At 38.4% G+C, this 24,229-nt stretch overlaps 1 protein-coding gene across 1 annotated transcript in view; it reads right to left on the bottom strand.

The window, feature by feature from the left end:
- KLKB1 (kallikrein B1) overlaps positions 1-22,512 on the bottom strand; it is a 28,692-nt gene extending 6,180 nt beyond the window's left edge. Inside the window, 11 exon segments of the mRNA NM_214074.1 lie at positions 1,534-1,702; positions 1,861-1,973; positions 2,068-2,230; positions 2,373-2,482; positions 3,250-3,409; positions 7,820-7,929; positions 8,382-8,541; positions 10,295-10,401; positions 11,936-12,098; positions 21,792-21,850; positions 22,477-22,512. Of these exon segments, the coding sequence (NP_999239.1) occupies positions 1,534-1,702; positions 1,861-1,973; positions 2,068-2,230; positions 2,373-2,482; positions 3,250-3,409; positions 7,820-7,929; positions 8,382-8,541; positions 10,295-10,401; positions 11,936-12,098; positions 21,792-21,850; positions 22,477-22,499 (1,337 nt within the window). The 5' untranslated portion in view covers positions 22,500-22,512.

Here is a 24,229-nt window from a genome sequence, read left to right as displayed (position 1 = left end):
ATATATGTGTGTATGTATATATATACATATGTGTATATATTATACATATGTGTGTATATATATATGTGTGTTTTTAAATTTCATATATATAATATATATTTTTATGTATCTATAATGGAATACTATTCAGCCATAAAAAAGAAGGCAATCTTACCATTGCAACAACATGGATGAAACTTGAGGGTGTTATGCTTAATGAAATAAGTCAGACAGACAAAAAACAAATACCATATAATCTCACTTATATGTGGAATTTAAAAAACCAAACTCAAGGAAACAGAGAGGAGATTAGTGATTGTCTCAGGGCATGGGGGGTGGGATGGGAAATGGGTAGAGATGGTCAAAGGATACCAGCTTCTAGTTCTATGAGAAATACATTCTGGGGATGTAATGTCCGTTGCAGCATGGTGACTGTATTTAACAATAATGTAGTCTGTATTTAAAAGATGTTAAGAGGGTAAATCTTCGAAGTTCCTACCACCAAAAGGAATGTACGTTTGTGAGGTGATGGATGTATTAACTATCCTTACTGTTAACCCCTTATTTGCAGTATATACATATATCAAATCATGACTTTGTACATCTTACATTTACACAGTGTTTAAGTCAATGATAGCTCAGTAAGGTTGGAAAAAATGGGTGAACATCCTTGGTCCCACATTGGGGTGCATTCAGTGAAAAGGTGCTCTAGAGTTTCCCTTCACAGTGTCTTTCCTTCCAAGCCAACAGCCTTCCGCTTAGCAAAGCCACTTGCAGAAAAGCCCTCACTGGGGGCCCAGCTGCCATGAAGCAGCCTCAGATGAGCCTTGCCCTACCCACTGTGCTACTGACTGCTGTATTTCCTGAGCAGTATCCTCAGTCCTGGTGCAGATACAGCAACCAAGCCCCACCCTTTTAGACAGGGGAAGAGGGGAAATTTTACAAAAGCAAAAATTCTTTTGGAAAGAGATCAAGTGTCTTTTATTTTAGGGCTATTAGCGCTTATTCATATGCTTTGTCCATTTTTACATTTCTTATTTAATCAGTGCTTTCACTTTTTGAGAAATTTTCACATGCCAAGGATATTAGCTAAGCATTTTAAGTGTGTCACTTAATTCTTCCAATAACATTATGAATTAGATACTCTTCTTACTCATATTTTACAGATAGGAAAATTAAGCTCAGAGCATTTGCAAATTATTGCTCAAAGTTATTCCTAACTCTAACTAGTGGCAGAGCTGTGACTCAAACCCCATTCCAACCAACTACCTAGTCTAAGTGGTTTAAAACTTTAAAACCCTATCATATGTGCCATGTGTGTGATGAAGTAGAAATATTATATCAGATTATATTTTTGTTTTGATGGGCCAGGTGGTTTAGCATTCAGGCCCTACTAGTTGTTCAACATTTTGAATATCACCTCTACTCTAAAATGTCTTTTATTTTAAAAAATAGAATAAACTTCTATTAACAAACTGACACTGATGGTGAAATGGATTATAGCGTCTTCAAACAAAGAGGCAAGACCCCAAATAAGATGTAGCCAAATCTTACCCATCAAAGCAATGGGCAGCAGTTAGGACCCACTGGTGTCCAATGATTGACCCTCCACACAGGTGGTTTTGAGCTCTGAGCTTCGCCTGCAAGCTGACTTGCCAGGGCCATTCTCCCAAAAAAGAGTCGGTTCCTCCAACAATGCGTGTGTTTGCTTTTGTTGCACAGGCTGAAAAGAGAGCATTGAAGTTAATGGCTGGAATCAGAAATGAATCCTCTTCAGGTGAGGAAAACAAGACCCACAATTCCCTTAGATAAAACTAAACATGGTATGAGAACAACCCAGGCCTCCCTTTACAGTTCTATGAAAAAGCGACACGCACTCACCAGAGTGGTCCCCACTTCTACACAACCTCAGAGAATAACCAGAGCTTGCACGCATCCCATGTGTAATCTTGGTGGGGGAGCCATCCGAAGACAATCGTAAGGAACACTTACACCTAGATAAAGCAATCAGTACAAAGAGTAAACCTTCACAGAGGAGGAAAGCTCATGAAACTGCTCACTGTCTCTGAAAAATAAATTTTCACTAACTTTTCTCCTCTACAGTCTTCTGGGTGTAACGAATAAGTAAAAAACTGACAGCGGATTGTCTTCGTGCAAGTCTCTTGGCAAAGATTCGCTCCTTGAACGAAAGTCACATTCAATTCTTCTCCTTCGAAATCCACTTCTGAGTAAATTTTGGAATGGCAGGGCTCTGTGCCAATTATAAACAAAAAAAGATAAAAAATGCCAACGACAATAAGCCACATTTGCACAAGTTTCTGGTACTTTGAGAATTGTAGGAAGATCATCAAATGTGTCACGATTTGTGTAATAGTACCATGGAATCACATTACCAGGCAAAGTTTGTTTGCAGGTTAAGAGGCTGTATCCAGAAATGGCGTTTTCCTGAGGAGTGGGGGAGCTCGGTGTCCCACTGTGGGACGTCTTAAGGAAACAAACATTTCTGTTTTTTAAAATAAGCAAGAGAAAGAAAGAAACATTAAAGGCAAATGCAAAAGGACCTCACATCAAAAAACCACCCCCCTGCAAATTTTATTCTTCTGAGAAATTCTCTTCAAAGTAAATCAGACTACAGGTCTCTAATAAATTATAGGGATTAAATGGAAATCAAGCCACACCTCCCTCTGAAGAAAACTGATAGGCATAGATAATCTGAAAAGAGAAGGAAGGTAAAGTTCCACCTTCTAATTAGGGAAGAACAAATTCTGGGGATTTATGGTACTGATGCTGTTATATAACTATACACCCTTCTCTTGGGTGCATTCTGTGTATAAAGAAAAGGACAGGTTATCTGAGGTCAAGAGGTCAAACCAGAACCTTGATCAGGATAAACAGGTCTCTGGTTTCTGAAGTGAGCTTAAAGGTTATGCTCCCAAGGAGTGTTTTCGTTTGTTTGTTTATTTTGTTTTGTTTTTGTTTTTGTTTTTTTTTTACTGCAATCTAATACAAAACATTAAGATCAGTAGGGAAGGTATCCGATCATTTTTTCCCCCATGGTTGTTTTTCCATTGACTCAATGGTATGTTCAGGTAAGGAAGATGGGTAGAGAAGTCTGCTAATCTCTTAATTAATCTGCACCTGGCAGAAAAGTTCCTGCTTAAACAATGAGTTCACCTGTTTTGAGGGAAATGAACAAAACTTATTAAAACCTCAAATTATAAAAGTAAAGGAATGTCAGGACATCAGCAAATGTTAGACATTCATACGCACCTTTGTGACTCTATCTTCCAGGCATTAGTATAAAAGGTGAAGAAAAGGCAGTTGGGGTGGTAGGTGCAAATGGTGCGACATACAAAAGCATCTGGTGCAATAACTCTGGCAACATCCACGTCTGAAAATGCGAGATGCTGGAAAATGTCCATGTGGCAGCCTGTGAACCCACAGAGGGAAGATGTACGTGACATGATGCTAAACGTGCTTGTACCTTGTCATCATCACTAAGAAAACTATGACTATTTGTTAGTCAGAGCAATGCACATTCCAAGTGAAAAAATATCTGTTAAATCATCCCCAAACTTGTGTTGTGCCATTTGGGAGAAGGAGAAATTGGTCGAACTCTGATAAAAGACAGATTCCTATGTCAGAGAAATACAACAGCTTAACCTATGCTCCTGCCTCCATCCTAATCAGTGTGAATTATTTATGTGATTTAGCCTGTGTTCATGTTTTCTTTATATTAGCTTGACCCTGAATTCCAGGCCTTAGTAACATGAGGTTTTGTGTTATGTTTTCTAGAATATTTTGAAAAAAATTTTGACAAAAAGAAATCAACAAAAATCTGAGTTTCTAGCAAAAAGTTCATGTACCCATTGAAATGAGAACAAGAAGAAATCCACTTTCATTCTCCTTAACATAATCATATATCGACTACATTTTTGTGTTCATATTATTTACTCAAATTATTCAATTGGAAAACACATACATTCTAATAAAAGTATGCAAGCTTAAAGAACAATGATAGCAATTATGGAAAAGACAAAAAGAATCCAAATTTAAATGAATGTAGTCGGATCAAGAGAGATTGCCCAACATAACATAGTATCTTCAGATGGATAGTTTAGGAAATTAGATCTCGACTAATTAAATCTTTTTAAAAAACAAACAGATTCTTGAAGCCAGAAGAGAACTTATGGGTCATCCATATCAACTTATAACTGCAACTTCTCAAGGATACCCTTGACAAGTTGTTCACCATTTCCTGAAGACATTTAAAGGCACAAGGAATTAACTACCTTATAACAAGGCTCACTTCTTTTCTGAACCACTCTAGATGCTAGAAATTTATTTTTTGAATTTTCATTACGGTGATACCTACCTAGATCTGCCTAATGGAACCATGCAATTTAGTCTAATCCCTTTCCCAGAGATGGTTCTTCAAAAAAAAAAATTAAGAGTTCCCATTGTGGCTCAGTGGAAATGAGGATGCAAGTTCGATCCCTGGTCTTGCTCAGTGGGTTAAGGATATGGCTTTGCCATGAGATATGGTATAGGCTGCAGATGTGGCTTGAATCCCGAGTTGCTGTGGCTGTGGTATGGGCCACAAATTTAAATGAATGTAGTCGGATCAAGAGAGACTGCCCAACATAACAGCTACAGCTCCAATTTGATCCCTAGCCTGGAAACCTCCATATGCCGCAGGTTCGGCCCTAAAAAGACAAAAAAAAAAAAAATCAACCTGGCAAGTTTTTATGGTAAATGTCTTTAACCTGTTTCTTCAGTCATTTCTTATTTTCCATGACTTGTAGATATCTTTCCATCCTGGGTACGCTCTTTTCCAAGGCTCCAGTTGACCACTGCACCATAAAAATGGGGAACATAGAACTGAATACAAAGTTTCGGTCACAGTCTGATCTATCCGGATTTCAAAAGGACAGGGGATTCTTCCAATGACCATGTTCTTTTTTAAAGCTAGTTTGTTTTTCATTTGTTTTGCCTTTTTTTTTTAATCACAAGCACTTAGAGGATGTTAGTGGGAATGACAGAGTAAAGACCTCTCCAAATCCTCTCCTCCATAAAAGCAACGAGAGCCCTGGAAAAACCAGCCAAATCAATATTTCCGAAGATTAGGAATTAACCAAAAGTTTGTAACAGTCCAGGGACTGTTTATTCAAGAAAAACAGCCAAATCTCAGTAAGAGCAGCAAGTTTTGGGGGGTTTTAACCAGTCCTATTCCTTTCCACTCTCCTCAGCTCCATGGAAACCTTGAAAATACCCACAAAATCACAGTGAAAACCAATGGTCTATCAGTCCCTGGAGGGGGCAGAAGAGAGTTGGAGCTGCTCCAAAGCTTGGTCCCTGGATATTGCCATTTCTTGATCTATCTAGAAGTTCTCAGGAAAACCCCACTCAGAAGGATTGAGTTCGTTTGACCTGATGCAGAGCTTTCTCAGTCTTAACAGCTTTTTCCTTGGAAATGTTTGTCAAAAACAAACACATTAAAAAAAAAGAAGAAGAAGAAGAACTGTGGCAATTATATAACATTGTAGCTGCCTAAGACAGCAGTAAACTCTGGGACAAAAGGACAAAGAACAAGCCAATAAAAAATCTTTTTTTTTTTTTTGGTTGCCGTTCCCAGGCTAGGGATCAAATCCACACCACAGCAGCAACCCAAGCTGCTACCAAAACAATGCCAGATCCTTAACCCACTGTGTGACAAGAGAACTCCTAAAACATCTTAAAAGGAAAACCAGCGAGAGTTTGAAAATCTCTGACATATTCCTGGGACTCTAGAAGGCCATGTGCAACGTACAGCGCTGATTATGTGGTCAGCCAGCGCTGTGCAAATGCTCATAAAAGACCTGAGAGAGCCCTGGGCCCTCACCACAGCCTGACATTGACCTCTATGAGCTCCGTGTCAGCAGAAAGCAAAGCCCAGGCAAAAGTGTAAAGTCCCTGCCAGAGCAGTGAAGACATGCCTAACTCTCACAAAAAGCCCCTTGTCCTGGGCTGGGAAACTCTCTGGTTCCAGGTACTGAAGGAAACTTCTGTCCCGTCATTAGCTAACAGCTAAAAAACCAAGCAGAGACATCAGTGGTAATAGACAATAAAAACTAAACACTTGACAAAATTAGTTCAGGAGAATCGCCAGCAAAACAGCAACAACAATACAAAATAGTACCACAACAAACTCTGGGGAAGGAGGGAATTTGATTACCAGAGTTGTCACATGCTATTATTTAGAAGGTCTCTAAGTTTCCCTTGTGGCTCAGCAGAAACAAATCCAACAAGTATCCGCAAGGATGAGGGTCTGATTCCTGGCCTCGCTTAGTAGGTTAAGGATCTGGTGTTGCCATGAGCTATGGTACAGGTGGCAGATGCAACTCAGATCCCACATTGCTATGGCTGTGGCTGTGGTGTAGGCTGGCAGCTACAGCTCTGATTCACCCCTTAGCCTGGCAACTTCCATATGCTGTGGGTGCAGCCCTTAAAAGCAAAAAATATATATAAAATAAAATAAAATAAAAGATCTGGAGTTCCCACCATGGCACAGTGGGTTAAGAATTGGACGGCAGCAGCTCAGATTCAGTCTCTGACCCCAGAACTTCCATTTAAAAAAATAATGATAATTTTTTTGCAAAAATTATAAGACATATTAAAAAAACAAGAAAATATGGTCCATACGCAGAATAAAAAGGCACTATAAACCATTGCTAAGAAAGTGCAAACATGGAATTTAGTAAACCAAAATTTATGTCAGCTATTTTAAATATGATCCAAGAACTGAAGGAAACTATATCTAAAGAACTGAAAAAAAGTCTGAAAATAGTGCCTTGCTAAATAAAGATTATCAATCAAGAAAGATTGAAATTATATTTTATAAATAACCAAATCTGAATATTAAAAAATTAAATAATCAGCTAATTTGAACCAATAGATCTAGAACACACTACACCATGGAAAAGGGGTGTTGGGGTAATAAGGGAACAAGGAGGAAAAGAGATGCATTGTTGCCAACTTCCCAGTCTTCCAAGGAGGGGTCCTAGCCCAGCTTCCTGTACAGGGCTTGGTACAGGGCTGGCACTTGATACTGTGTAAAAGTGGCTATTGGTAATTTGGTTTCAACATCCTCTTATCATGAATATGCTGATATCCTAAATAAGATAGAATGTCAGAGCAAATTTTCTGGATAATTCCATTAAAATTACCTCTTTGTCTGAAATTACAGAGTTTCATTGATTCATTATGCTAGAATCATTTCACTAGATAATGGACACCATCAAGAAATGACCTTATAGTTTTCTCTACAAGGTCACTACACTGGTTTCCTGTGGCTGTTGCAACACATTATCACAAACTTAGTGGCTTGAGACAACACCAATTTATTTTCTCGCAGTTCTGGAGATCAGACATCCAGAAGTCTGAAATGGGTCTTACTAGGCTAAAATCAAGATGCCAGCTAGGCTTTGTTCCTTCCAGAAGCTCTGGAGGATAACCTATTTCCTTACCTTTTCCAGATTCTAGAGGCCCCCTGCATTTCTTGGTTTATGGACCCTTCCTCCATCTTCAAAGCCAGTAGTGTAACCTCTTCAGATCTCTCTCTCTGACCCTGATCCTTCTGTTCCCTTTTCCTGTGACTACATTGGATCCATCCACATATCCAGGATAATCTCCCATCTCAATGTCTTCACTGTAATCACATTGTTAATAAAGCCCCTATGCCTTGTAAGGTATATGCACTGGTTCCAGGGATTAGGATGTGGTTGTCTTTGGGTATGTGTGTGTGGGGGGGGGGTATTCTGCTTATTACAGTCACATAATGAAATAGGAACTTTACGATTACCAATTTCCGAGTCTGCACAGGGCTTCAGTGAAAATCCAGATTCCACGTTAGCCAGCACCTTTATACTAGTAGGTGTTCCTCCTGGACTGTGCTTTAATAGGCAGTTGTTCCTAGGTGTGAGAAACAGAAATTACTTTGCTTCTTAAACTTCGGGGTGCATGCAGAAGTCCATTTCCAGTTGAAATGACTCATGGTCAGTGGAATATAAATAAAGCAATGAGAACGAGAATCTTGGCAGTGAGTAAGCTGGAGTGGGTTCTTAATCAAATAGACATCTTCCCCCTCTGCAGAGGGAAGTTCAAGGAAAGGATGTAGTGGGAGACATTCTTCTACAAGACATTATCCCATTGAACTCCCATTCCTCAAGCACAGCCTCTCTGCAGACCAAATGGAAATTATTCTCTTCAGGGAAAAATGACACCAAAATTGATTAAATAAATAAGATGAATGGTTAGATCTAAAAACCCTGTCTGGTTTTCAGCTGAAAAAAAAATGTTATGAAGAGTAAAATTAAATCCTAAAAACACTATCAGAAAAAACAAACACGATAAATGTTACTCACCGGTACTCTGCATTGTTGAATGCTTGCGTGGCATATGTGAAAAAAAGGCAGTGGATGCTGTTGGTGCACCTTTTCTGGCATTCTTCAACGCTTTTCACCTTAGACACGTTGAAATTGACTCCTCTCATATCAATTCCTTTATAAATATCACGGTGGCAAGCTGTATAAATGAAACAAGAAGCAAATTCAGTCAGTTTACCTTCTAGAAATAAATCATCATTTTGGCTGGGTAGTTTTGAAGAATAACATTTAATTGGGGGCAATGGCTCTATTAATTAGGGGATTTAGAATTTTTAGTCTATCACTAAATTATCAACTCTGCTTGAAATAATTACATCCAAATATGTTTTAGAGCACTAGCATGGAAAAGGGGTTAGTTTACTTCCAAAACTGCAAGGTCTGTACAGCAATACAAGTAATAGTTCACGCCGGAATTATCAATGAACAATGAAGATAAACAGGACAGTAATAATAATGACAGGGATCTAAAGGTTATAGAAACAGAGTCTCTTTCTAATTATGCTGCATGTGAGAAAGGAAACAAGCTAAGAATTGGGATGGAATATTTAAAAACTAAAACTTTTCTTAATGGTTAATTGAAAGCCATAAACCTACCTCTAAATGTCTTAAGCTAAAATTGGTCCTGAGTTTAGAAACTTTATGTGCCTGGGAGCAATTCTTCACTTTAATTTCACCTTTTGTTATCTGAGGAGAATCAGAAGGAAACACTAAATAAAGCTCTGTGAATAGACTATGTCTGGGGAAAGAAACAACAAACAAGGAGCAATGGGAAAGGCACAGTATTATTTTTTCTTTAAATTTTACTATGCTATCATAAAAATTAATGCTTAATTGAAGAATTCACACTAAATGGTATGATATCAATTTGATCTTATAAAATAGGATCTTCCTCAGTTAAACTATGTATTGACTAAGCCAGGCTCCCATATTTAGAGCTTAGGGCTGGTTACTACACAAACTGCAGGCACAAAGCATGTGTATAACCCATGTGTGTGCACACGTGTGCACACATGCATGCACTGAGGCAGTGGGATCACTATGACAGGGAAAGGATGAAAAATTTTAAAAACATCTGAAATGAAAATCTACAAAATGACCTGTATATAGTAAAGGTAAAAATAGCAATGATGTATAGCCCCAGTATGGTTATTTTAAGGTTCTGCCAATCCATCAGCTGAGAGAATCTTTTCAGTACTTTCCACTTTCACATTTGTCATGTTAGAGAAATAGTTCATTTGCCCTAAATTTACTAGGATAGGGTGGGAAATAGAAGCGTCAGAAAGAAAGTTCCTGGGCTCCTTGTCTTCACAATTTTTCTAATATGTGTTATTCTTAATAAGATTTATGGAGTCCAGTCTTTCAGATTGGGGGCCTAAAGTGGTTTCTTAACTTCAGCACTATTAACATTTGGAACTAGAAAATCTTTGTCATGGAGGTTTCTCTATCCCTGTATCGTGTTTAGCAGCATCTCTACTTCGATCAATTAAATACTAATAGGATCCTCCCAAATTGTGACCACCAAAATGTCCCTAGACACTGCCAATGCCCCATTGTGGAAAGACAAAACATCTCTGGTTGAGAAACACAGAGATCCGCTGGTATACAAACAACCCTCCAGGGAAACAGGGAGAGAGATGCCCTGTGTTCTCTTTCCTCTTGTTTGGGTATGTATCCACTTTCTGTACATCTGTGCCAACCTCATAAATCATAAGGGCCCCTTACACATGAGATGATTGCTACAGCCAAGGGGATGGTTCCCGACTCTGATGCCACATCTGTTATCTGTCTGAGCCCTCCCTTCCAAAAACCCATGGCAGTACAGAGTTTGAGCAGAAGCTGTTCGAAGGTAACCCATTAACCATTCAGAGTTAGTTCAGAAATCTATACCTTACCCCTAATTTGATGGCCACATTGCTTCAAGGAATGTCCAGAAATTGCATTTTTCCGCAACACTCTTGGCAGCATTCCTGTAACACTGTCTTTCAAGAAGCAACCAAACCTGTTTTTAAAAGCAGCTTCACTTAGGAAGTAGAATAATAAACACATATTGAAGAAAGGTCTGGCATCTTTATACACTCATAAGTATAGCCTGGAATAAGGATGATAATGCAGCTTCCCTGACACCTGCTGAAAAGAACATTCTTAGAGGCGATTCCAAAATATCTAAGGGTTTTTGTAATACATAACTTCAGCAATGTTTTCCTTTATATTCACACTTTAAAGTACAGAAAGTCAATCATAGTAAAGAGGTAATTGTTTTCTGTGCTTCTAAACCTTGGCGGAATTATGTTCCCACTTTGTGATTATTTTTATACATATTTTCATTTACTTAAGAAATTGAATCAATTGTGAGAATTGCATCTATATACGGTGTTCTGCACCTAATGGAGTCTTCTGTCTTTAATATCGACCTTAATGTGATTTCATTATTCATAAGGATTCTAGCACTTAACTTTCTGTGAAAATTTGCTGCCTCTCACATACAGTCTGGGTTGTCTATACAAGCTTTATTTTTATTCAAATAGAGTAAAAATAAAATAAAAAATTATGGAAATGGGAACACAGAATAAATATTTATTCTGGATATTGATCAAATTTTAAGAAAATCTGAGTTCCTGTTATGGCTCAGTTAGTTGAGACCCTGACTTGTATCTGATGAGGATGCAGGTTTGATCCTTGGCCTGGATCAGTGGGTTAAGAATCTGGTGTTGCTGCAAGCTGTGGCATAGTTTGCAGATTCGGCTCAGATTTGGTGTCATCATGCCTGTGGCGTAAGTTGGCAGCTGCAGCTCCAATTCGACCCCTAGCCTGGGAACTTCGTATGCCACAGGTGCAGCCCTAAAAAGAAAAAAATATATAGTAAAACTATGTTTGTACTTAGACCATTTTATGACCAAATAAGACTTTTAATTACCCATTATTTTTCAAATGCTCTTAGTTTTCCAAATTTCCAGTTTATATATATATATGCTATATATATATATATATCATGCTATCCAGACATGTGGCCGGGGGTCAGATAGCAAGTATCTCTCTTGTTCAGGTGAAATATTCACCTATTTTAGACACTTTCTTGACATAACACCTAACCCAATAATTTTTCAAGTGTTTTCTTTGAGTTTTTGGATAGAAAAAGACTACCTTCAGGAGTTCCCTGGTGGCCTAGAGGTTAAGGATTCAGCATTGTCATCACTGTGGCTCAGGTTTGATCCCTGGCCTTGGAATTTCTGCATGCCACAGGCGCAACTAACTAACTAACTAAATAACTAAATAAATGAAGAGACTACCTTCTACTATGGTAAGTGAATGTAACAATTGTTTAAAATGCATATTTCCAGGCTCAAGAGACTTTTGTTCAGTAGGTCTGGGCCTGAGCCTAAGAATCTGCTTAGATTAGAACTATTCCAGGTGATTCTGATGGTCCTTGAACCCCACTTAGAAACTTAACCCTGCTGTATGTTACCTTTTTGCACACAACTTATTCAATTTTGAAAAGTGACTGGCTTCTCCAGCAGTGAAACTTCAACTTTTACCTTTTGTCTGTGACACTAGTTGAATCTGCAGGAAGAAAACTAAACAGCAAACATCTAGGATGGAAGGTGCACATCATCTGGCAGTGTCGGGCACTAGGGGTGTACATGGCAGATACATCCCCACCTCGGAAGAAGGTATTTTTATGTAGTTGAGGCAAGCATCCTGTGATAGAATCATTTAAAAGAAGAGAGACATCAATTTGGAACAAAGGCAAATAATAATTTTAACAGAAATGTATCTATGCTCTGAACCTTCTGACTTTGTACATGGAATATCCAAAGACCTTTATGACATGAATAATTACAGAAGTGAGTCAGACAATGAGACACCAACGTCAAATGCTTTCACTGACATGTGGAATCTGAAAAAAGGACACAATGAACTTCTTTGCAGAACAGATACTGACTCATAGACTTTGAAAAACTTTTAAGGAGACATTTCAGGGGGTGGGGGGACGCACTGGGGTCGTGGGATGGAAATCCTGTAAAACTGGATTGTGATGATTATTGTATAACTATAAATGTAATAAATTCATTGAATAATAAAAAAAGGAATGAAACATATTATAGTATTATGTATGATGTCGAAGTTATTTTATGGGTACTTCTATATTAAAAACTCAGTTGATTTTTATTAACCATACAACAATTTGTACAAAAATTATTCCACTCACAAATGTAGGCTTATCTTGGTTTCTCCCTGCCTTCTAATATTCTATAAAAATATCATTTATTAAAAGTAACAATGTATGATCTCTCTTTCAAAACACCTGCAGGACAAACTTCCACAGTAGAGTCTCATAACAGCTCTGTAAGCAAAGCTAGAGACAGGTTTTATCATAAGCATCCCTCCCCCTTTTACTAAAGAAAGAGGTTAAGTAAGTGAGTCTCAGAGCAGTACAGGTTTGCCCAAGAACACCACAGAGCTAATGAATGTCTTGGGACATAAACCTAAATCTTCTGACTCCCAAACTTGTTCTCTTTTCTTGTGTGCAAGGTTAAATGCTGTTCCTCATCTCAGTTTAACTCAAGCAATCTAGCAGTTATTAAATATTTATTACTTTAGGAATGAGTTCAAATGAGGCAATATTTGCTCGACATCTGCAAGCTCTATTTTTCGATAGTTTGGGCAGGTGCACACATATGCCAAACTGAAAATATTTTTTGAACTCTTTGCTGTTTAGCATTGCTCAAGACTGGTGTCAAAGTCTGCCTAATAAGACTTTCCAACTCAGGAAGAACATTCACTTTTGTTGGTCAACAGTCCATTAACCACAGCATATTCCAAGGACAACCTTGTCCATTCCCTACGGCAGTAAGCACACCTCAACTTTAGTAATACCTATTTTTTACATCAGCAGAATGGGCAGTTTAGACACATGCATTTCTTTTCTTTCCTTTTCTTTTTTTTTTTCCTTTCTTTTTAGGGCCACACCCATAGCATATGGAAACTCCCAGAGTAGGGGTTGAATGGGAGCTATGGCTGCTGGCCTATACCACAGCCACAGCAACGCAAGATCCAAGCCACATCTCCAACCTACACCACAGCTCTTGGCAATGCCAGATCCTTAATCCACTGAGCAAGACCAGGGATTGAACCCGCATCTTCATGGATAGTAGTTGGATCTTAACCCGCTGAGCCATAAGGGGAACTCCAGACACATGCATTTCATTAAGCCCTGAAGATAAACATTCCTCTGCCCCATCCCATCCCTCTGGGAATTCTGGCCCTGAGCTCTCCCTATTATGGTATCCAACCCAGCAAGATCTTTTCTCCTCAAAGATGATGCCAGGATGATTAAGCCATGGGTGAAGTTTATATTTAGAAAAAGCAGAGATCTCTTCGGGTAGAAGCTTCTGGGAATACAAGCTGCCAAGTGTACAAGCCTGGATTTCATATACTCACACAAAACACTGAGCAGTTCATCCAGTGACAGTCTCTACTGCAAAGTGGCCTGTGTTTTAGACAATGGGTGCTTTTGGCTGATTCATAATTATCAAGCAGCCATCCTCCCCCATCCCAAACAATGGCTGGTGCTAGCCTAGGAGTTCCCATTCTGCAGTTGAGCCTCTGTGAACTGCCACGTGGCTCTGCTGATGAAAGGGGGTAACTAGAAATATTCCAACTTTGGAGTGTAGTAGAAAGAAAGTTCTAATAAGTGGTCTTGCTTATCCTCATAAGTTGGTAATAATGACTGTGACCATGGTGGTAATGATGACAAAAATGACAGGCTTGTTTGTATATTTTAGAGTGTATGTAAAGCACTGTTATATAAGTTAAAACATAAAATATTATGTTATATTATGTCACACTAGCCCCTGTGTCCAAGGACTTTGGGTAGGTTATTCAGTCTTGTTAAAAAAAAAATTTAAATGATCAATAAGAAGAAAAGCATTTTAATTTTTAAAAATTGGGCTAAGGATATGAAAAAGTCATTTGCAAAAGAAATACAAGCAACTGGAGTTCCCATCGTGGTGCAGCAGAAACGAATCTGCCTAAGATGCAGAGGTTGCAGGTTTGATCCCTGGCCTTGCTCAGTGGGTTGAGCTGTTGTGTAGGTTGCAGACCTGGCTCAGATCTGGCATTGCTGTGGCTGTGGTGTAGGCTGGCAGCTGTAACTCCGATTTGACCCCCAGCCTGGGAACCTCCATGTGCTGCAGGTGCAGCCCTAAAGAGCCAAAAAAAAAGAAAAGAAAATAAAAAAAGAAGAAAGAGAAGCAACTAGTAAGTCTCTGAAAAATAGTAAGAATTATAAATACAGGCAAGGTAAAACAACTACATGCCATATTACTCAACAGATTAACAAAAGTTTTCAATTAACCAATGTTGATATACTGATTTTAGTTGAAAATGACAAAACAAACAAACAAAAAACTAGTTCAAAGTGACTCAAGTACAGATGAAGTATATTGGTTCAAAAGCCAGAGAACTTATGCTGCGTCTGGAATAATTGGACTTCATGCTAAGCTGATCCTATCAGACACAATTTAATTGTCTTCATACATTTGCTTTATTGTAAAGTGTTGTCTTTTCCCTCAAGCTCCACACAATGGCAAGATGAGGCCAGAAACTCAGGCCTCTGCATTCTAACATAATTGAAGTCTAATCAGAGGGAAAAAAAAATGAATCTTATGTCTAGAGGTTGAAAGACTTTGGCTCTGGTCAGGTCATTCCAGACAGCAGGATGTGTGTGTTTTCTCAATGGTCAAGCCTGCCTGGGTCACATAGACCCTAATTGAGAGGCTGCAGTTTGAAGAAATAAGTTAACGATATTGTTTCCAGAAGGGTGAATATATTTAGGCCACCCAAACATAGACGATTTTTAGAATTGACCTAAGTGGGGTAAATGTTTACTCTTCCTGGAAGATAATTTTATGGTGCATGTCATAAAACCTACAAAAATATGCACATCTTTATATCTAGTATTTTCAATAAATTCTGAAAATTTATTCTACAGAAATATATGGGTATAAGAATGCGCCTGCAAAATACCATGAATACATGGACTGGAGCTCAACTTCTCCCCTAAAAACAACAAAATTCACAACTAAAGACAGCATTCTTCACCCAAGTGGACCGGAAACCTTAAAAAAAATATCCTACTCCAGAAGAAAAAGAGGAGGACACATCAAGAGGTAGGAGGGGCGATTTCATGATATAAACAACCCCATAACTCCTGCGTGGGAAGCTCCACAGACTGGAAAGTAACTGGTTCACAGAGACTCACCTACAGGAGTGAGAGTTCTGAGACCCACATCAAACCCTCACGTGTGGGGATCTGGCACTGGGAGAAAGAGCCCCTGGAGCATTTGGCATTGAAGGCCAATGGGGCTTGTGACAGGAGCTCCATGGGACTGGGGGAAACAGAGACCCAATTCTTAAAAGGCGCACACAGATTTTCACATGCATTGGGTCTCAGGGCAAGGCAAAGTCTCCATAGGAATCTGGGTCAAATCTGACTGCAATTCTTGGAGGACATCCTGGGAAAACAGGGGTGAATGTGGCTTGTTGTGAGGGAAGGACATTAGAAGCAAAGATCTCGGGAATATTCAGTAGCTGCCTTTCTCTGGAGGTGGCCATTTTGGGAAAATCTGGCTGCACCCGTCAATCAGCATTGAGAAGCCCCAGGGCAAACAACAATCCAGGTGGGATCAAAGCCCCGCCCCTCAATAAACAGGCTACCTAAAGACCCTCAGCACACAGCCACCTATAATCCCATACAGAAACTAAGCCCCACCCACCAGAGGGATTAGAATAAGCTCCACCTACCAGTGGGCAGGCATCAGCCCCTCCTATCAGGAAGCCTACAGCAAGCCCCCATACTGACTTCAGCCACAAGGGGGGCAGACACCAGAAGTAAGAGAGGCTCTGAATTTATTATCTGTGAAAAGGTCACCACACCAAAAACCTATAAAAATGAAAAGACAGAGGACTATAACTCAGATGAGGGAGAAAGGAAAAACCCCAGAAAATCAGCTAAGCCATGAGGAGATTCTCAGCCTCCAGGAAAAAGACTTTAGACTGTTGTTGCTGAAAATGATGCAAGACATTGGAAATAAACTGGAGGCAAAGATGGATAACTTGCAGGAAACACTGACCAAAGAGATACAAGATATAAAACTTAAACAAGAAGAGATGCAAAATACAATAACTGAAATAAAAAATTCACTAGAAGCAGCTAACAGCAAAATACAGGAGCAGAAGAACGAATAAGTGAAGCAGAGGACAGATTATTGGAAATTATGGATGTGGAACAGAAAAGAGAAAAAGATCGAAAAGAAATGAAGAGAGTCTAAGAGAACTCTGGGATAAGGTTAAACGCATCAACATCCATATTATAGGGGTGCCAGAAGGAGAAGAGAGAGAGAAGGGGACAGAAAAAATATTCCAAGAGATAATAGCCAAAAACTTGGGGAAGGAATCACTCAAATCCAGGAAGCACAACGAGTACCATATAAAATAAACCCAAGGAGGAATATACCAAGACACATATTAATCAAACTGATCAAAATTAAAGACAAAGAGAAAATCTTGAAAGCAGCTAGGGAAAAGAAACAAATCACATACAAGGGAACCCCAATAAGGTTATCAGCAGATTTTTCAGCAGAAACTCTGCAGGCCAGAAGGGAATGGCATGATATACTTAACGTGATGAAAGGAAAAAACCTCCAACCAAGATTACTTGACCCAGCAAGGCTCTTGTTCAGATTTGAAGGAGAAAGCAAAACCTTCACGGATAAGCAAAAGCTGAGAGAATTCAGCAACACTAAACCAGCCTTATAACAAATACTAAAGGAACTTCTCTAGGCAGAAAAGAACAAGAGAAGGAGGAAAGAAAAAAGACCAGCAAAAACAAATCCAAAGCAATTAATAAAATGGCAACAAGAACATACATATCAATAATTACCTTAAATGTGAATGGACTAAACGCCCCAACCAAAAGACATAGACTGGCTGAATGGATACAAAAACAAGACCCATATATATGCTGTCTTCAAGAGATCCACTTCACAACCAGTCAATCACTGATGAAATGGAAGAGGAAATTAAAAAATACCTAGCAGCAAATGACAACAAAGATACGACACTCCAAAACCTATGGGATGCAACAAAAGCCATTCTAAGAGGAAAGTTTATAGCAATACAAGCCCACCTCAGGAAACAAAAAAAGCTCAAATACATGACCTAACTTTACATCTAAAGCAGCTCAAGAGAGAAGAACAGACAAGACCTGAAGTTAGTAGAAGGAAAGAAATCATAAAGGTCAGAGCAGAAATCAAGGAAATAGAAACAAAGAAAACGATAGAAAAGATCAATGAAGCGAAAAGCTGGTTCTTTGAGAAGATCAACAAAATTGATAAACCCTTAGCCAGACATACCAAGAAAAAAAGAGAGAGGACTCAAATAGAAAAAAATTAGAAATGAAAAAGGAGAAGTAATAACAGACATCACAGAAATGTGAAGGATCAGAAGAGACTACTATGTGCAACTAGATGCCAATAAAACAGAAAACCTAGAAGAAATGGACAAATTCTTAGAAAAGAACAATCTTCCAAGACTAAACCAAGATGAAATAGGAAAGATGAATGGACCAATCACAAGTACTGAAATTGAAACTGTGATTAAAAACTTCCAACAAACAAAAGTCCAGGACCAGATGGCTTCACAGGCAAATTCTATCAAACATTTAGAGAAGAGTTAACACCTCTCCTTCTGAAACTATTTCAAAAAATTGCAGAGGAAGGGACACTCCCAAAGTCATACTATGAGGCCACCATCACACTGATACCAAAACCAGACAAAGATACCACAAAAATAAAAGAAAACTACAGGCCAATTTCACTGATGAACATCGATGCAAAAGTCCTCAACAAAATACTAGCAAACCGCATCCAACAATACATGAAAAGGATTGTACATCATGATCAAGTGGGATTTATCTCAGGGATGCAAGGGTTCTTTAACATCTGCAAATTCATCAGTGTGATACACCACATTAACAAACTGAAGAATAAAAACCACATGATCCTCTCAATAGACACAGGAAAAAGCCTTTGACAAAATCCAACACCCATTTCTGATAAAAACCCTTCAGAAAGTGGGCATAGACGGAACCTACTTCAACATAATAAAGGCCATATATGACAAACCCACAGCGAACATCATTCTCAATGGTGAAAAGCTGAAAGAATTCCCACTGAGATTAGGAACAAGACAAGGATGTCCGCTCTCACCACTACTCTTCAACATAGTTTTGGACAACCTAGCCACAGTAATCAGAGAAGTAAAAGAAATAAAAGGAATCCAAATTGGAAAGGAAGAAGTAAACTATCCCTATTTGCAGATGACATGATACCATACCTAGAGAATCCTAAAGACACTACCAGAAAACTGTTAGAGCTCATCCATGAATTTGGCAGTCACAGGATTCAAAATTAATACAAAGAAATTGATGGCATTTCTATACACTAACAATGAAAGATCAGAAAGAGAAATTAGGGAAGCAATCCCGTTTACCATCACATACAAAAGAATAAACTACCTAGGAGTAAACCTACCTAAAGACACAAAAGACCTGTACTCTGAAAACTATAACACACTGATGAAAGAAATCAAAGATGACACAAATAGGTGGAAAGACATACCATGCTCTTGGAGTTAATATTATCAAAATGACTATACTACCTAAGGCTATATAAAGTTTCAGTGTCATCCCTATCAAATTACCAAGGACATTTTTCACAGAACTCGAACAAAATATTTTAAAGTTTGTTTGGAAGCACAAAAGACCCAGAATAGACAAAGACATCCTGAAAAAGAAGAATGGAGCTGGAGGAATCAGGCTCCCTGACTTCAGACTAGACTACAAAGCAGCAATCATCAAAACCGTATGGTACTGGCACAAAGACAGAAATATGGATCAGTGGAACAGGACAGAAAGCCCAGAATTCAACCCACTCACCTACAGCCAACTCATCTATGACAAAGGAGGCAAGAATATACAACGGAGAAAAGACAGCCTGTTCAATAAGTAGTGCTGGGGAAACTGGACAGCCACATGGAAAAGAATGAAACTAGAACACTCCCTAACACCATACACAAAAAGAAACTCCAAATGGATTCAAGACCTAGATATAAGACCAGACACTATAAAACTCTTAGAGGAAAACATTGGCCAAACACTCTCTGACATAAATGACAGCAACATCTTCTCAGATCCACCTCTTAGGCTACTGACAATAAAAACAAAAATAAACAAATGGGACCTAATCAACCTTCAAAGTTTCTGCACAGAAAAGGAAACCCTAAATGACACAAAAAGACAACCCATAGAATGGGAGAAAATCTTTGCAAATGAATCGATTTACAAGGGATTAATCTCCAAAATTTATAAACACCTCCTACCACTCCATATCAAAAAACAAACAACCCCATCAAAAGATGGGCAGAACATCTAAACAGACAATTCTCCAAAGAAGACATACACATGGCCAAAAAGCACACAAAGAGATGTTCAACATCACCCATTATTAGAGAAATGCAAATCAAAACCACTCTGAGGTACCACCTATACCAGCCAGAATGGCCATCATCCGAAAGGCTACAAACAAGAAGTGTGGAGAAAAAGGAACCCTAGTACACTCTTGGTGGCATAGTAAATTGGTGCAATCACTGTGGAAAAAAGGATTGAGATGCCTCAGAAAACTACAAATAGAACTCCCATTGGATCCAACAATCCCACTCTTGGGAATCTACCCAAAGAAAACCATGACTCGAAAAGACACATGTACTGCGATGTTCATTGCAGCACTATTTGCAATAGCCAAGACATGGAAACAACCTAAATGTCTACTGACAGAGGAGTAGATCAAGAAGAAGTGGTACATATACAAAATGGAATATTACTTGGCCTTAAAAAGGAATGATATAGTGGCATTTTTAGCAACATGAATAGTCGTAAAAATTATCATGCTAAGTGAAGTCAGTCATACAATGAGACACCAACATCAAATGCTTTCACTGATCTTTGGAATCTGAAAAAAGGACAGACCGAACTTCTTTGCAGAATAGATGCTGACTTTCAGACATTGAAAAACACTTATGATCTCCAGAGGAGACAGTTGGGGTGAGGGGGGATGTGCTTGGGTTGTGGGATGGAAATCATGTGAAATCAGACTGTTATGATCATTATACAAGTACGGATGTGATAAATTCATTTGAGTAATAAAAAAAGATATAAAAAAACCCAAAATACCATGAACAGAGAAGAATATTAAGCCCCAAAACATGACATACATTTATTTGCATGAAAAGGATCACTATCCATGGGAAACATAAGTTACAACAAAAGTATTTAGAATTAATAACATCTTTGTTAAATGTATAAAGATATGTGCAGAAAAAAGATCTGAAAGACTAAACAAAAGATTTTTAACAAAGGCTGTTTCTGAATCGTAAGACTACAGACAATATGTAGTTTCTCATTTTATGCTAATTTGCACCTCTAGTTTTCCTAGCATGATCATAATTTTTTTGGTCAAAAATAACAAAATTGAAGTGGCCATGTTCAAAGCACCTCTGGTTTCTACTTCTTAGCATTCAATGGATTTGTGCATGATAACAATTATGGCTCAGAAGAGCAAATAGTAGTGAGGGGACAGGCGGAGGTATGTTTGGTTTAGGCGGAAAAAATCTTTTTCCTTAAGAAATTATATTTCTTTTCAAACATAACCCTTACTCAAGAGGTGTTTATCCCATCCCTTGCGATGTGGTCTTCTTATGTCAACATAGATTTAGAAACCCCCCATAATGGTGGCACTGTAGAAACTCCATTCTACAATGATTAATGAAAAACTGTGTCCAGAGTCATCCTTATTCTCTGGAAATTTAATGGAATGGATAGAAAGAGAAATAAGATCAAAACCTGATGTTGAAACTCAATTAAATATAAACCAGTTACTTTCATTTCTGAAATGTTTCCCCAGAGGTCTAAAAGAGTAAGCCAACCTAATGAGTACATACTATGATGATACTTGGGTTGGACCCAGACACTGTAAAATGCCTAGAGCCCTTTAGAATATTCATATAAGTTGATTTTCTAAATGTTGATCACAAAAATAAAGAGTCCACTGCTTTGTGGAGTGTCATTTCCAAAGAGAAGTTTCTGTTACCGTCTGCCCAGGACATTCTCACTTCTGGGCTCCTCCCTCTGGTGTATCTAGAGCAATACATCTGAAAAGTGGTAGTGGGTACTGAACCTTAAAAGGATATGTGTCCTGAAGGGTGGATGTCTCACTTGATTATTTCTCTCCCATCCATCTCTAACTTTATGTCTTATAGATAATCCACACTCACCACAGGAAACTGCAGCAAACAGGCACATGAAGTAAACTGCTTGTCTGAATGAAATTATCCTAAAAGAGAAAGAAGCAAACACATGACCCTGCTGCTTGTAGATCATATTTACCATGAACCTTAATTTGGTGATACAGATTTTCTTATAAATGTCTATTCTTATAAAAAGGTGATACAGATTTTCTTATAAATGTCTGAATTGCAAATCTAAGCTCACAATTACCAGTAGAGAAAGCAAAGGTTTTCTTTATCTTCTGTACCCAAGGACTTGGCACAAGATATAATTTGAGACCACTAGACTACTGTTGTGTTTATTGCTCATTTGGCACCTGTGGTCTTAGGAATTGTGGAAAGTGAACTGATAGAACGGAGTTAAACACTTGTGAAGCCTCTTGATTTGAGCAAAAAGAAAACTATTGTAAACCATGGCAATGCTATCAGTCCAGAAGCCCTAAGGAAAGATACTCAAAATATTCAAACCCATTTAAAATTTTTAAATCAGTCAATATTCTCTTTGATTTAACAGTATCTTCCACTCAGCTCCACAGATGAGAACATCAGTTCCATCTCCATTTTCTAAATGCACAGAAAATTAGAACATCAACTAATAGCTTCTTCATCAAGTAAGTATAGTACCTCACGAAAAATCTATTTGGAAACAATCAGAATAATAGAAGTTCTCTACCTGAAAAGCACAATTACTTCCATGGCTCTGGAGGTGAGGAGGTCTCTCGCTCCTGAAAAATGGCTGGTCTTCAAGCTTTCCTAATAGGGCTCTGTGGGCAGTATTTGCTTGGCTCTGATATTGACTTTGGTTTTCCGCCAACAGTTTCAACTTTTTGTCTTGTCAACATATCCTATGAAAGTCCCATTCCTGTGTTCCGCTGTTTAATACCTTAACTGTTTCATAATAGGACCATAGAATTCATGCACAAGTTTTCATTCTTAAAAGTGTCCTATAACATTCCCAGTTATTTGGGGTCATAAGAAATCTTGTCTAACTGGACTTTTCCAGTATAATGGCCCAGCTACACAACTGAATAAGGGGTGGGAATGGACAGATCATCCTGGAAAGCACAAAGAGAATTTGACAAGTGATATCAATGCCTGCCTAATCCTAGTGAAAGGATCCTATAACAGTGAAGTTTTAAGGATGGAAGGGAACTGGTCAAGGTTTAGGTCTTCTTCCCACCCAATTCAGGAAATAAGACTCTTTATTTCCAGGTCCAAATCCGGTCTGTTTTTGTAAATAACGTTTTATTGGAACACAGTCATGCTCATTCATTCCTGTATGAGTCATGCTTGTTTCACCCTACAGAGTTAAGTAGTTGTGACAGAGACAGAATGGCCTGCAAAGCTGAAAAGACCTACCATCTGTCCTTTTTCAGATAAGGTGGGCACTCCTAGTATGGGGTTCAGACTTCTCTGTCAGGATACCTCAACCTGAAAGAAACACACTGGTTTTCTCAAGAGCCTGTTCCTGCTCAGGGAATTCTATTTTATTGTTATTTTTAAGGAAAATTCTCCCTCTTTTTTGAAATATACTTCCTTGCCATTTCTGCCCCTCATTCCTAGATTGACCTACTAGATTCACAACAAATGATTGATCCTTCTTTTTGAGCTTTTAAAAATATTTAAAGATTATAATTCCTTGCCCACTACATCTCCATTGTTTCCTAATTGTTCTTCAAAAATGCAATACATCTTTCTGGCTAGTAAATTAGATTTTTAGGGAGTTGGTTCTTAAATATTTATTGTGTTGTTATAGCAATGCAGAACTGTACTCATTAAAAATGTAAGATAGTGTCACCAATGAAATATTTTCTGGCTGTAATTAAGCAGCATATGTCAAACATACATGCTGCACTGACTTTTAGATTCGGAGCATCAACGGATACACCAGCAAACAACAAAAGGGAATCCTCTGGTTTGTGCAGTATTAAAGAATTTAAATTTACAGTTTCACTTGCCACCAGTCTTTTCAGGAAAAAAAATGACTAGGAAAAAAAAAAAACAACAACAAACTACCCTGTCTCCAAATCACAGCAGAAACACTCTGAGGTTGTTCCCCTAAAAGGTGTGATTATCAGTTTTAACCTACTTAAATATAATTGGTTTCTTTTGAATTTTTTTTTACAGTGGAACATAAAATGTGTTCTCATGATGCAATAAAACTAAAGCTTTCCTTGTGGATTCAGAAGAACCAAATCAGATTGAAGTTGAAAAGAGAGCGTGGTAGGCAGAATTCTAAAATGTTTCCCAAGATTTCCTACTCTAATCCCAGGACTGAAGATGTTGGGATACCCTGTCTGTCCACAATTGTATTGCATTACAACAAAAGCAGTTTTTGCAGTTGTAATTAAGCCTACTAAATGATCGACTTCAAGCTAATCAAATGGCGATTACCTGCATGGGTCTAATCTCATCACATGAGCCCT

This window comes from Sus scrofa, chromosome 15 (genome assembly GCF_000003025.6).
Source record: "Sus scrofa isolate TJ Tabasco breed Duroc chromosome 15, Sscrofa11.1, whole genome shotgun sequence".
Lineage (NCBI taxonomy): Eukaryota > Metazoa > Chordata > Mammalia > Artiodactyla > Suidae > Sus > Sus scrofa.
This window is presented reverse-complemented; position numbering and strand designations above follow the sequence as displayed.